The following is a 15,836-nucleotide window of genomic DNA, read 5'->3' on the forward strand; positions in this document are numbered from 1 at the left end:
GAATAGTGTGCTTCAACAGTTGCATCTTGTATAATTACAGTATGTGATAAAGCAGTGACCATGGTGTCACAAAAGTATATCTAATATGCTTATGTAGATGATAGTGAATCAATACAACCAGATAAAGGTTAAGCACGTTAAGCCTAAAATATATCATAACAGTTCTGCTCTTTTGTCCTGAAAGGACAACACACATGCCTGGCCCTCGTTGATATGAAGAGCACTGAGCACACAGTTACAGCTTAAAGCCTCGTATAATCACAACAAGGAGACATCCGTTGCTGTTAAGAGACATTCAGCAGGTTTAATGGCGATAGTGAAATGTGATATGAAATATATATACCTTGTGTACAACAAGGAAAGAATTTCCCTGTTGTACACAAGAACAAAGACTTTTTAGACAGGACCAGAACGTACACAATAAAGCATGATGTTCTACAATATAGACACAAAAACAAATTTTATCCAAAAACACCAATGTCCAAAAACAGCAGAAAGACATGGTATAGATTACGTCACATAAAGTTGTAATTTCTTATTTTCACAGGCATTGGCTGTCAGCCATTATCCTGTGGAGGTGGAGCTGATTGGCTAAGCCCCTGCTGCCTGAGCCCACCTACAGGGACCACATACAACAACCCAATCATCACAATTGTTGAATTTGAATTGATTGCGTTATCTTCAGTGGGGAAACACTCAATGACCATGATGCAATGAATGAATGACAATACAATGAAATCAGTTTAACTGGTGCTTTTACTGTCATTTCTGGATTACACTGATTAAAAAAATAAGGTTTTACAATTGAATGGTATTTTGGGACAAATAACACATCTCAATTCTCAGATATTTTAAACCCCTGCCCAAACAAAATAGTGGAAATACTGTAAGAAGTTTGTGAGGAAAGAGTCAAATACTAATATTCAGTGATATAAGCATGATATTAAATAGAACCCTGTCACAGAATGTTTGGTCCATGTGTATGAGGGACATGAAACCATGTTGGAGGAATGACTATGAATAATGTTAAAATCTATTTTGTTGTAAGTCCTACTATGCCATGACCATGAGTCATGACCCTTATAACTATTGGTAACCTCCCTCCAAAGTTAGACTTGAGTTAAACTCAACTCTGCAGTTAGAGTATGTGTTCACATGTCAAGGTTGCAGCCGCTCTCTTCTTGGGCAGTCTGAAATATCAGTGCTTTTTATACAGTATCTGACATGGACACCAAAGGATTCCACAGTTCAGTATGACCTCAGTTCAGATCTTCACTTTCTTTCTCACTTGAAATAACAATGTTTTATTTTTATTTATTGCTTCACGCACCTGCAGCAAAACCCTTGACCTTTGACCCTTGACCACAGTGACATCGCCACTGTGACCTCGCGGTCAGTTATAAATCAACTATTACACTTCCATGATGAGACAATTGTCATTTGCCCAAGCAGTGCAACTTGGCAAGGAAGCAACAGTCTACTTTTTCCACAATGCATTATACCTAAATCTTATATTACATGACTATGCCTACTTCAGGATAACTTGACTTTAAGAAGACTAGTAAGTAGCTAATAAGTCATCTGTTTTGTTGCATTGTGGTGCAATGCTTCTTTTAAAACACTTTGGAGGAAGTTGATTGTAAGTTCTTGCGTTGCAACATTGTATGAAATTATCGGTTTGGTTTGTGATATTTCCTTCCTCGCTATTGAAATTATACCCAGGTTAGGAAGCACCGCCCTCTGTCCTTCTCATTGGTTCTGCAATCCAATGTTTTTTTTTGTTATCTCTGAATTATTACCACCCACACCTCACCTCTAGCCTCACCTCTAGCCCACACTTAGAACGTCACCAGACTTATCAGTAGGCAGAGATCTCTGAAAGTCTGGCTACACAAGACTAGCCAGACTAGTTCTTACCTATCCCACCCCACCTCAAGATGCGTTTGGTGTGTTCTCTGGGCCTCTTGCTGGGTCTGTTGCAGCTGGGCAGTGCTCTGCTGCTGGGAGCCTTCAACGTCAAGTCATTTGGAGACAAGAAGTCCTCCAATGCCACCCTCATGGACATCATCTCCACGGTATGAAACGCAACAGGCTTTCTCACTATTTCTCTGGGCAACCACATTTGCCCAAATAATCGACCTGATCCAATCGTATAGTGTGTTTTAATTAAATACAATTAGACTAAAATTATCTTGCACCCGGAAACAACCTTAATTAACCCTGTGACATACATTTTGACTACTATTTTGCAATGATGGTGTACATTTTTATTTTATTTTGTTATTTTTATATTTTCAATGTAAAATTTTTGTAAAACTCTAATGTATCTTAACGGGAGATACTTCTGCTGTTAAAGGTAGCCAGGGTAAGTGATTTACTTTGGTTTATAAGTGTTAAATAGCACTATATTCTGAAGGTACTCATTGCTATAGAGTGTTTGTTCAGTAAAAGGAGTCTCCCATGTCTCTCCAGCTCTTTATAAAACAGAAAATGTATTTTCAGTGCTCTCTCCTGATTGGCTTAAATTGTGTCACCTACCTGAAAATGTACTATATTCTGTTAACTAAAGAGCTGGAGAGAGACCCCTATGACCAAACAAATTTCGCTCTGTAGCAATGATTACTATCAGAATATAGTACTTTAACCTTTTTAACCAAAAAAAAATTACCAAAAAATATCACTTACCCTACCTTAACTCAATAGACATGAAAAAATGAGGATGAAGACTTCAAATTGGCAAAAACTATTCAAAACATTTCCTTCTAATTTTATTTTGTAGGTTGTTCATCGCTATGACATCATTCTGATCCAGGAGGTCAGAGACAATGACCTGTCTGCAACCAACAGACTGATGGAGCACATCAACAAGTAAGTCCATCACTGTATTTCAGTGATTCTATTTTTCTTAAGCCATTTTCAGTTTGAATTTGTACTACTGAAAGGAAGAGAAAGGAACTGCAGGACAGAGCGGATGACATAATGCACAGCACAATTCATAGCCTACTATCATGGTGTGCTGATTGGGTGCCAAGTAAGTAAGTAAGTAAGTAATTTTTATTTGTATAGCACTGTCACGGGGCAGCCTGTGCCCTATACATAGACACACTAAGAGGGAAGGGACTATTTGTAGCATATGATTTTTTTCCTGTATTCAATGTAGAAATGACACAGACTTCAGGGGTTCAAACTTTATTTATTTAAACACTGTGTATTGGAACTGATCTGAAATTTTGTTTGTCACCTGGTCTTTCCTCTGCAGTACTGGCACCCTCTGAATCTGACTGGTAACTGCCGAAACAGAGCAGGCTAGTCAATTGGGTTTAAGAAGGGGTGGAACGTGCCATGTACTGTAGAGGAGGAGGGGTGTTTGACAATGTTAATGAGCAAAGTATTTCTATGTCTTTTTGAAGTAAATGCAAACCCAAAATGGTGTTTAGTTTAAAGTACAACATCTATTTATGTGGTAGGTTATTTATTCATCAGATAGTTGTAAACTTGTAGATAAGCTAATTTTGAGGTTAATTGTTTCTGTGCTTGTGGTAGGATCCACTCCCTATTTAAGGGAGGCTGCAAGTGACAGTTAGTTAGTTGAACTTGGCAAGCAAAGCGTTAACAGCCGTGAGACAGAGCTGCCAGGGCCCTTAGTTAAGGGATAGCCTTTTTGTGCAGTCACTGTATGGTGTGTTGTCTTTAGTTGTGCTTTAAGTCTATTTTTCCAAGTCTTATATTTATTTAATTAAAAAAATCTTCACTGTTGATTTGCTCCATGGAACTGTTCCTGGAGGTTTGGGGGAAATAAAACTCAACAATCTGCAAATTCTGAAGTTGTTCATTTTTGGAGCCTTGGCCGCTTGGTCAACCTTTACAAGCACATTTCACAGAGAGGACTCACAAAGTGCTTTACATAAACAGAAATAAAAGCAAAAAACAATCAAATGAAACAGAACCAAAACACAATGCATCTCAGAGAAAACAAAAAGCAGACATATTTCAGCATTGGAGGAGAACCTCAGTGACATTACCCAAAAGCTTGTTGAAACAACAGAGTTTTTAGCTGATTCTTAAAAATAGTCACAGAAGCTGCAGCTCTCAGGCCACGCGGGAGGGCATTCCTGAGTCTAGGCGCTACAGACTGAAAAGCTCTGTCACCTTTGGTGATTAACCTGGTACGAGGAATGACCAATAGACCCTGGTCTGCTGACCTCAGGGACCTGCTGGGCACATATGGTTCCAGCAAGTCAGTTACATATGCAGGTGCCTGGCCATGCAGAGCCCTAAAAGTGAGCACCAGGACCTTGAACTGAACTCTGAAAATTACCGGAAGCCAGTGCAGAGATGCCAAAACTGGAGTAATGTGACACCTTCTGCTTGATCTAGTTAACAGTCTTGCAGCAGTGTTTTGAATAAATTGGAGGCGGTCTATGGATGTCTTATTGAGGCAGGTGAGAATTGAATTGCAATAATCAAGGCGAGAGGAAACGAAGGCATGTATAATCATTTCAAGATCAGAATGGGAAACAATCGACCTTAACTTTGCAATGTTCCTGAGATGGAAAAAACAAGTGCGGGTCACCGATTTAATGTGCGTGTCCAGGTGCATGGCCTGATCAAAAATTACCCCAAGGTTCCTGAGATTGGGGCTCACATTATTTTTGAGGGACCCAATACAACTAGCCACCTTGGATGCAGCACCATCAGAGGCCACAATGAGCACCTCGGTTTTGGCCTCATTCAACTGGAGGAAGTTACTTGCTAACCAGGCCTTAATGGCAGACAGACACTCATTTAAAACAGCAAGGTTAGAATTAAAATCGTCAGGGCAGTCAGGGTTAAAAGAGCAATACAGCTGGATGTCATCCGCGTAAAGGTGGTAGGAGATGCCTTTAAAATAATTTAAAATGTGTCCTAGCGGGAGCAAATACAGTGCGAATAAAATTGGACCAAGTACCGAGCCTTGGGGGACCCCACAGGAAAGGGGGACAGACTTAGACACATGAGGGCCTATTGCAACTGAGAAATATCTACCTGAGAGATAGGATTTAAACCATTCAAGGGCACTCCCTGTGACACCCACCCAATTTCTGAGCCTGTCTGTAATGATGTTGTGATCCACAGTGTCGAAAGCAACACTGAGGTCCAATAAAACTAAAATGGAGCATTTACCAGAGTCGGCAGACATCAGTAAATCATTTGACACTTTTAAGAGTGCAGCCAAGACACTGCAAGTCATACAAATAACTAATAACAGAATATATTACATGTGTAACTACACCTGTGTGTACAGGAGGCTATGTACAGTATATGTGTGTCTGCAACTGTGTTTGTGTGTTTATTCCTCTCCAGAGGTAGTCCAGAGTTCAGGTACCACCACATCATCAGTGAGCAACTGGGTCGCAACACCTACAAGGAGCGATACCTCTTCCTCTACAGGTACACACACATGGATCACTCTGCAAGTACGCAGTAAAATTAATGGCACATAATGCTTCCAACAGCCATGCCCTGATTGGACACTGTACTAGTTCATATTCAAAGAAAAGAAAAAAATTAGCCTATGCTACTTTTTAAGGTGTCACAGTGGAAACAGACAGGAGTGAGGAGCAAGGGGACACGCAGGTCACACACAGTGTCATGCCCATGACATGCCTATAAGTAACACCATAGCCACCAAGCCACCCCTCAATATTATTTTTCCCCCTGTTTTACTAAATTATTTATTTAGTCAAATACGTATTAATCATAACCCTCTTCTCCATGTTGTCAGAGAGCAGACAGTGTCTGTAGTTAAGAACTACACATACGATGACAGCCATGATGGTCCCTGTAGAAATGACACCTTCAAGAGAGAACCTTTTGTTGTCATGTTCTCCTCCAACTATGCCGGTAAGCGCTCTGAGGTGTGTGTGTGTGTGTGTGTGTGTGTGTGTGTGTGTGTGTGTGTGTGTGTGTGTGTGTGTGTGTGTGTGTGTGTGTGTGTGTGTGTGTGTGTGTGTGTGTGTGTGTGTGTGTGTGTGTGTGTGTGTGTGTGTGTGTGTGTGTGTGTGTGTGTGTGGATCGATGAGGGAAATTCTTATAATTATATACTGTATATGTGGTTGTAATTAGTATGCCTACTCTTCCATTTAGAAATGGTTGGGTAGGACCACTACTGGTTGACAAAAGGTATTGCAAAAAGGTGTCAAAATGTATTTAGCCTCTGTTCAAACAGACCCTTGTAGCTCAACAGTATATATTTCAGAGCTGATGCGGGGTACTGGGGTTCAAATCCTGGGTCGGGCATGAAAGTTATGGAGTTGCAGTTTAGGGTTTAGGGATAAAGTTAGATGTAGTGGTGATGGTTAATATTGGAGTTAGAATCAGAGTTATAGGTTAAGCATAGGCTATAGTGGTGATGGTTAAGGAGTTAAAGAGTTCATAGATCGACGTTAGAATTCGATTTAGGATAAGGTTATTATCACTCCATCCAGGCAATACATGGCATGATTAGTCTTGTTCTACCTGTAGCCTATATGGATATCTATTAATACCTGTAGCCTATATGGATATCTATTAATACATTTGGCTAACTCCATGCTTCCTTTCGTGTCCTGTTATCACTGTCCTCTTTTCATTGTACTGTAGCTATGTTCTACCACACGAATATGTACAATTTTCAGACAAAGTTCACCACAACGTCCATCATACATATTTGCTTTGTTTCGTCTACTTTTAATTGTTCACTATACATTTGGCTCTTTGGAGCATATTTATTTTCTTTCAGCAATATTTCGGCTCAGTAGGCTCAGTAGCGAACCAAACCGTAAGGGAACGCCGTTGGCGAGAGTTAGCCAAAATGGCTAATAGTAATTAAACATTTGCCACTTACTATGTCATTGCAGTCACTCGCGGTAATGTCCGTATTCCATATACTTAGCCACCCCAGTCACGTTAATATTTCCGTAATTTTTGTGTCATGTACATCCCAAAGAAAAAAATATTAACCACGTTATAGTCTTATAATGTCTATAACCGAGTTAATTATAACTCGGTCCCGGGCTCCCCCAGAGATAGTGTCAAAGTGTCCTTGAGCAAGACACTGAACCCCTAATTGCTCCCGATGGTGTGTGAATGTAATGCACAATCTGTATAAAGTGCTTTGGATTAAAGCGCTATATAAATGCACTATTTACCATCTCGGACGAGCTCCAAAGAAAAGGAGTTTAATCACTCTCCACCACAAACGGACATCGGCGATACAGCGACTGTGTGTGTGTCTCGCTTCACATACTGCGACTGTGTGTATTTGTGTGTGCAGCCAAAGTAATATTAGAAGGACTGACTCATAGTCTCAAAGTATAAAAATTAATTAAATTCCCAATAATAACCCTTTTGTCAAAATCATAGTATATCATAGTAAAATGAGTTCATATAATTAATATCACACTTTAGCATAATTTATAATTGGTTCTACGGTATAACACAACCAAATTACAGATTCGATTCTATTTCTTCATTTCTTCATCCTGTTTGCCACTTCTGAGTGACCAGTCCTGTCGACATCTCCTGTGTCATTCGAGGTTATCATGACCCAATGCGCATCCAGTAACTTTCGCGTCCAGTAACCAGTAACTTTTCGTGTGTACTGTATGTATTGCAGTAACATCCTGTCCTCAAGATGTGTCATTTTAGCAATACAAGCTTTACACACACAGCTTTATGCAGTAAAGTGATTTATTAATTCTTCATTATTGTAGGCTTATAAGCAAGGTTTATGAGCCAATCCATTTCGTCTAATAACAGGCCTTGATCAACTAATATTTCCGTAAAGCACCAAATAAAGAGAGTTCCCACAAATCACACCATGATCACACAGATCATAATGAACCTCTCCTCTTCGTGCTGTTGTCCCTCTACCTCCCCATCTCCCCTGGCATGGCCTGTTTCAGAACAATGAGAACGGCGAGGCTGCAAAACATCATCACTAACATGAAAAATAGCCATTTACCCAAATGAACATTATACCATATCTTATTATAACTCACCAGCATAGTGAAAACCCAATGATGCCCAACCAGGCCAACGCAGAGGAAGCCACCCTGTACCTGAGGGGTTTGTATTCGAGGAATAATTGTATATAGCCGATATTGTAGCCTACTCGATGTGAGGGCCTACACTACTAGATGTGAAGGTTGTGTAGCGGATTATCAAATCATCTTAATCCACTACATACAGTCATACACCATGCTCTCTCTCTCCCCTAACCTGTTCTCTCTCCTACACCCTGAAATCACCCTTCTCCCTATGTATTATCTCGCACTCATAACACTTTTAGTTGTCACATATCCACTCCACTCCCCCCCTCTCCTCTCCTCTCCTCTCCTAGCTGTGAAGAACTTTGTGTTGATCCCCCAGCACACCTCTCCAGACATGGCTGTAGAGGAGACGGATGCTCTATATGATGTGGTGGTTGATGTCCGCGCTCGCTGGAAAACCAATGTAATTACTACATCTCTCTAATAGTCTAACACACACGCACGCACGCACGCACGCACGCACGCACGCACGCACGCACGCACGCACGCACGCGCGCGCGCGCGTGCACGCACGCTGCCGCACACAAAAATTAGTGAGAGACTGTCCCTGGCCTGTATGTCCTATGTTCTCTCTCTCTCTCTGTCTTCTTTGTAACAGCACATACTGCTACTGGGTGACTTCAACGCAGGCTGCAACTATGTCAACGGGGCAGACTGGAATAAGATCCGCCTCTTCACGAACAAGAGTTTCTATTGGCTGATCAATGACGACGCTGACACTACAGTGTCACAGACCAACTGTCCCTATGACAGGTAGACAGACACGCATGCACGCACGCACGCACGCACGCACGCACGCACGCACGCACACACACGCACGCACGCATGCATGCATGCACACATGCACACAAGTCTCACAAATCACTCCCACATGCATACATACATACATACATACATACATACATACATACATACTGTACATACATACATACTGTATGTACGTACGTACATACATACAGTACATACATACATACATACATACATACATACATACATACATACATACATACATACATACATACATACATACATACACACACACATAGTAGGCTAGTACACTATACGTACAGTATACTGAATTCTGTCCTCTCTGTGTTTGTAGGATTGTGGCAACCAGCGGCATGATGGTGAAAGGAGTTGTGCCTGGCAGTGCTCAAGTCTATGACTTCATGCAAGACCTGCATCTCAGCCACAGTCAGGTGGATCTGAAAAAACTAATCTGATAGCTTGAATAATGTACATGCATGTTTACACTGGGAGTAACCAGCAATATAGGCTACATTTTCTGTCTGAAGACATAGGCTAATGTTAAATGATGGTACTGTATTTTCTCTTTCCCACAGGCTTTGGCTGTCAGTGACCATTTCCCTGTAGAGGTGGAGCTGATTGGCTAAGTCCCTGCCGCCTGAGCCCACTTACTACAACCAATCAATGAATTTGAATTGACTTTGTTCTCTTCAGATGCAATGAATTACATGACAATAAAATGCAATCAATGGTGCTTTTACTTTTATGTCTGGATTACACTGATATAAAAAGTTGTTAAACTGTTGATCCTAAAACGAGTCACAGTTCCAACATCATTGCTGGAGCATTGGTTCAGTTGCTATTAGTCTAGATTAAACTAGGACCCAGGAAAACAAATTGCTTTTATGGCTAAAATGATAATCAATATTATTAAGATATTATCGTCAAGATTTGCCAGTATTATACTGTAAATAGCAACACAAGTATATCAGTGCTTTCATAGAATACCTAGTAAATGAACCCACTTGGTAGGACAAGGTGCGTAGGAGAGAGTGAAGACCCAACGCATATGGAAGAGGAAAGAATCTTGCACTGTCTTCACTTACAGCAAATATGTATTGCAGAAAATACGGTTTGGTCGAACTGACCTTCATCAAGTATCCCTGAGTTTGACTGAAACATGGTGAAGGATTTTTTTTCCTCTTGAATAGAATACCAACATGTTGACAATTTCCAAATACAGTGGCTAATCTAAATCAAGTATTCCTAAATGACAGGCCAATATTGGACCATTTTAACAATACTATTAGTCTATGACAAGGAAGTAATGTTCAAAGAGGTTTATTTGCAAAGAATGTAAGACACACCAGGAAAATAACAGAAACTTCACAGTAAAAGAAGTTGCTCATTATGACATTGCCCTTGTCATCAGAGACAGTGTTTTCTTTTAGGTTGGTAGGAGGGGTGTTTAAACCATCCAAAACAAATATACTGTATTTTGACCAATAAGACCAATATACAACTACAATTCCACCCATTATTTTAGAGTAAGAGTGTAGACAAAACAGCAGTTTAACATTTACACATCAGTATCTATTATCTCATGTCTTGTGTGTCTTTTCTCTTTGAGATCACTGAGATAATGGACTGGGCACACTTGTAGTATCGGTACTTATATATATATATATATTAGATAGATATATTGAAGCTTATTCTGCATTAGAACCAGCCAATGACAACATTTCACAGGGAAGTGGGCAATGCAATCATTCGTCAGCCCAAAATTACTTACATTTAGCTTGTGCTCATTTTTAGCACCTGGAGATATTCTCATTCTGAAGCAGTTAAGGACCTGGTGACTCTGGCAATACAGATGACTTCGTCTATATCATGGTTTATCACTAGTTTAACTGTTTTCAACACTGTTGTAGCTATCAATAAAAACACTCTGGTTACTTCACTGTAGGAGGACTAACCCGGAGAATGACATACTGTATGGATCTTCTTTTAGATAATTTAATCAGCAAATAAGACCGCAAAGATGCCGAATGTTTAAACGCTATGGCGTCTTTTTCAGAGTCCAGGTTTGGTCTCTGATGAAGACACCAAAGCATCAAAACGTTAAGTCAGGTTTGGACTCTGATGAAGATGCCGTAGCGTCAAAATGTTAGTCATGTTTGCAGTCTTGTTTGCTGATTAAATCATCTATATAAGATCTGTGTGCTCCAGACAGTGTGTTTCTCCGGGCAGGTACTTCTACAGTGAAGTTACCCAGAGTGTATTTATTGATCTCTTTGTCCATTACTGAGAGCACCACCGGGTTTCTGAAGAAGCTGGCTTAAGCACAGGTGTGTCTCAGCATTTGACCTGTTCCGTTTTACACACAAACTAAATAATTCTGGATGCTTCTCTCTTCCATTCAATGCCCACTGATAGAAAGCTGTCAATATTTTATTGCATTCAGCTGGCACTCTAATTAGACAGTAGAACAACAAGGATAGAAGGTTATTAACGAAAACAACAGAAAACATCAATACTGGGTGTCCTTAGAACCAGGGTAAAAGAACTCGGTAGATGGCAGATCAGAGGATGTCTTAGTATTAATAACTAAGAAGAGATATAAAAAAAATAATGCACATCAGTATTGGCTGCAAAACTCCCAATCGGACGTGGCTCTGTGGTTTGCTTGCTTTACAGCAAGACATCCATCTGTTCAATTCCAACTGGGTGCTGTGTAGGGTCTTTCTGTGGAGTTTGCAATTTCCAATTACCTCCCACACAAAAACATATGCATGTTAGGGACAGGGCATTGCTGTAAAATAGCATGCATGCTCAGTAACCTACCACCTGTATAATTTATATTAATAACAGTCTCTGCCCTCCAAGTTCTTACTACTGTCGCACACACACTCACACACACGCACACTAAAGGGAATAAATACAGTTGCACAAATCACTCGCACACATGTGTAGATTGCGTACATACATAAATACATTTGTAAAGAAACACACCTCATGTCCTCATCTCCTTTCCTCTCTGTGTTTGTAGGATTGTGGCAACCACTGACATGATGGTGAAAGGAGTTGTGCCTGTCAGTGCTCAAGTCTATGACTTCATGCAAGACCTGCATCTCAGCCACAGTCTGGTAACTGCAACTGGATGTGAAAAACTGTGTTATGCCTTAATAATGTACCTGCACATTTCCACACCTCATCAAGACCTGATGGGAGTAACCGGCGCTCTGCAAATAGGCTATTATTTTCTCTCTGAAGACATAGGCTGATGTTAAATGCGATGATACTGTATATTTACAGTATATGATGTATTTGTAGAAAAATAGAGTTGGTACATCCTCCAAAAGTGATACACATACAGTATGTTGTGAATTTAATTGACCCGGCCTCAATGTGGTCCAAAGAGTTTTCCTCAAATTAAAGGCAGGAATTTCCTTGGTTAAAACATAATGTTTTTTTGAGAAAAGATTATCATTGCTATAATGTGTCCAATAACAGGGATCTCCCCATCTTCTTTTTCAGGTTGCCCATTTTCAGATGGGTTGCCAATTTCAAACAATCAGGAGAGAGTTCCCATTTATCCGCTTCAGTTACTGAATAAACACACTATAGCAATGATTGATTACTATCAGAATATAGAGCTATTTCACAATTATTTTAACAAAAGAAGATCACTTACTGCACCTAGGCGGGTGAGTGATGATTCAGTTGAGTGGCGACCTTGGAGGACAAGATGACATCAGGCAGTATCACAGAAGAAGTTTGGAATTGTATTAAGAACATTCAGAGACTATAGTATGGTTCACATTACATGACTAGAAGATATGAGTTGCAACAGATTAAAAAAAAGGACCCGGATGAGAGTATGATATGAAGTACACTATAAAAAATTATGTTCTACAATGTAGAATAGTGTGCTTCAACAGTTGCATCTTGTATAATTACAGTATGTGATAAAGCAGTGACCATGTCACAAAAGTATATCTAATATGCTTATGTAGATGAGAGTGAATCAATACAACCAGATAAAGGTTAAGCACGTTAAGCCTAAAATATATCATAACAGTTCTGCTCTTTTGTCCTGAAAGGACAACACACATGCCTGGCCCTCGTTGATATGAAGAGCACTGAGCACACAGTTACAGCTTAAAGCCTCGTATAATCACAACAAGGAGACATCCGTTGCTGTTAAGAGACATTCAGCAGGTTTAATGGCGATAGTGAAATGTGATATGAAATGGACAAGGAACGAATTTCCCCGTTGTACACAAGAACAAAGACTTTTTAGACAGGACCAGAACGTACACAATAAAGCATGATGTTCTACAATATAGACACAAAAACGAATTTGATCCAAAAACACCAATGTCCAAAAACAGCAGAAAGACATGGTATAGATTACGTCACATAAAGTTGTAATTTCTTATTTTCACAGGCATTGGCTGTCAGTGACCATTATCCTGTGGAGGTGGAGCTGATTGGCTAAGCCCCTGCTGCCTGAGCCCACCTACAGGGACCACATACAACAACCCAATCATCACAATAGTTGAATTTGAATTGATTGTGTTCTCTTCAGTGGGGAAACACTCAATGACCATGATGCAACGAATTACATGACATTGACAATACAACGAAATCAGTTTAACTGGTGCTTTTACTGTCATTTCTGGATTACACTGATTTAAAAACAAAAGGTTTTACAATTGAATGGTATTTTGGGGCAAATAACACATCTCAATTCTCAGATATTTTAAACCCCTGCCCAAACAAAATAGTGGAAATACTGTAAGAAGTTGGTGAGGAAAGAGTCAAAGACTAATATTCAGTGATATAAGCATGATATTAAATAGAACCCTGTCACAGAATGTTTGGTCCATGTGTATGAGGGACATGAAACCGTGTTGGAGGAATGACATCAAAGGCGTTCAAATTACTGTATAAAACAGGAAGCCTCATAAGATAATAATACTCAATAATGTTAAAATCTATTTTGTTGTGAGTCCTACTACAGTGCCATGACCATGAGTCATGACCCTTATAACATCTGACATGGACACCAAGGAGTCCACAGTTCAGTATGACCTAATTCAGATCTTCACTTTCTTTCTCACTTGAAATAACAATGTTTTATTTGCATTTATTGCTTCACGCACCTGCAGCAAAACCCTTGACCTTTCACCCTTGACCCCAGTGACATTGCCACTGTGACCTCGTTGTCAGTTATAAATCAACTATTACACTTCCATGATGAGACAATTGACCCATTGTCAGCCTTTTGATTGGTCCCTGACTGACTAATCAGCAGGCTCTTTCTGTCTTGTACTCCCCTGGTTCCGCCCTGGTTCCGCCTTATGGTTGTTTATGTGGAATTTGCTAAAACATTTAAAAACATAATTTATGCCCAGTCACTATACTGCACCTGAGATGTTCCTTTTTACTGAGACCTGTTACTCGCGGGGTGTCATATGTTGGCTATGTTGATAGATCTGTAGATCTGTTCTTCTCAACGCGTTTTTTTCCCCAGAGTGATGAGACGCAGTAACAACAACCCAATTCCTCTTCCTTGTTTTAACGGTGGTTGGCAGCAAATCAACCCAATTCAACAACTTTATTAGACTCTATCAATGTGTGTGTCTGTTCACCCAGTGAATGATTTAGATAACACAACTGTCAACTCAACGTCAGGTTCAGAGGACAGTTCATGAACACACCACACAGGAACTGTTGCTACATGATGCCCCTTATTGTAGCTTTGTTGCTATAGTGATGTCCATAAACAACATGATGAGAGACAAAAATAACTGATCTGACTACAATGTGACAAATTTAGTAGATCTCTTAATTTGTTAACAGTATAGTTATGTTTAAATAAAATGAAATAAAAACATTAGTTTCTAAATTCAAACACTGATACAGTTCTGTGCAGGTGATCTCTGTTTGATTGATATTTGGCTAGCTATTTGTATTACTATTAATGTGGTAATTCTATTAGCATTTATCCATAATTGATACATTAGTTATGCATACTGTTGAGGAAGTTTGAAGTACAATAACTTATCTGCCTACAATAGATAGACCTTTATATACTCAGGTGTTGTAGCAGCAACAGCAGTAAGTATTAAACAAGACAGCTACAGGCCAAAGTAGAGAGGTAAGAATAGCCAACGATCAAATGAAAAATAATACAATAAATAGACTTCTAAAGAGTCTGACATCTACACCTGGTGTTTCTGGTGTGAGTTAATATAATGTATATTGTATTAATAAATATGTTTTGCTGCATTGTATTAAGAACAGAATAGTTAATATAATGTATATTGTATTAATAAATATATCATGTTTCTAACAGCTGCACTGTATTAACGACAGAAGAGTTAATATAATGTATATTGTATTAATAAATGATTATGTTTCTAACAGCTGCATTGTATTAACGACAGAAGAGTTAATATAATGTATATTGTACTAATAAATATATTATGTTTCTAACAGCTGCACTGTATTAACGACAGAAGAGTTAATATAATGTATATTGTATTAATAAATATATTATGTTTCTAACAGCTGCACTGTATTAACGACAGAAGGCACAAGGCATATGCACTGTCTGTCCCGGGAATAAACAAATAAAGTAAAGTAAACTGCCTTGTCTGGGATCAGTTATGTGCTCAGCATGTTGCTCAAGGACACTTGGACATGCCGGGAGGACCTGGCAATCCAACCGGGAACCTTCTGATTTATTGAAGCACTGGACTGCACACTGGTCCAGATGTGCCTAAGATGTCGTGACATTTCATCATTCTGTAATTCAGTCTCTGTTTGCTGCTATCATTAGTATACTGTAGCCAATATACTACACAAAAGTAGTGTAATGTATGAATTAATATTTTCATCTACAATATCAGTACTTTGTATGCACTCATTTCCAAATACAGAGGCAAATTATATACCCTAAAAATATATTGTCGCAGTCGGGCAGAAACCAGCTATCTTTTTTTTCAT

At 39.4% G+C, this 15,836-nt stretch overlaps 2 protein-coding genes across 2 annotated transcripts in view; one reads left to right on the top strand and one right to left on the bottom strand.

Moving 5' to 3' along the window:
- Window positions 1-1,937: 1,937 nt before the first annotated feature.
- Window positions 1,938-9,492, top strand: LOC308097969 (deoxyribonuclease-1-like; the record flags this gene model as incomplete). The annotated part of the gene is made up of 8 exons (XM_080446152.1): window positions 1,938-2,075; window positions 2,780-2,868; window positions 5,344-5,430; window positions 5,765-5,883; window positions 8,363-8,475; window positions 8,671-8,825; window positions 9,175-9,271; window positions 9,416-9,492. 8 exons carry the CDS (start codon window positions 1,938-1,940, stop codon window positions 9,464-9,466), a joined length of 849 nt encoding a protein of 282 aa, XP_080302278.1. The 3' UTR covers window positions 9,467-9,492.
- A 2,000-nt stretch (window positions 9,493-11,492) lies between these two features.
- The window catches only part of eci1 (enoyl-CoA delta isomerase 1), a 101,014-nt gene continuing 96,670 nt past the window's right edge, over window positions 11,493-15,836 (bottom strand). Inside the window, exon 8 of the transcript XR_013934252.1 lies at window positions 11,493-11,707. The gene's annotated coding sequence lies outside the window, so the exon portion shown is untranslated. The remainder of the gene's footprint in view (window positions 11,708-15,836) is intronic.

Source organism: Gymnoscopelus braueri (assembly GCF_963280865.1).
Source record: "Gymnoscopelus braueri genome assembly, chromosome: 13".
Classification (NCBI taxonomy): Eukaryota; Metazoa; Chordata; class Actinopteri; order Myctophiformes; family Myctophidae; genus Gymnoscopelus; species Gymnoscopelus braueri.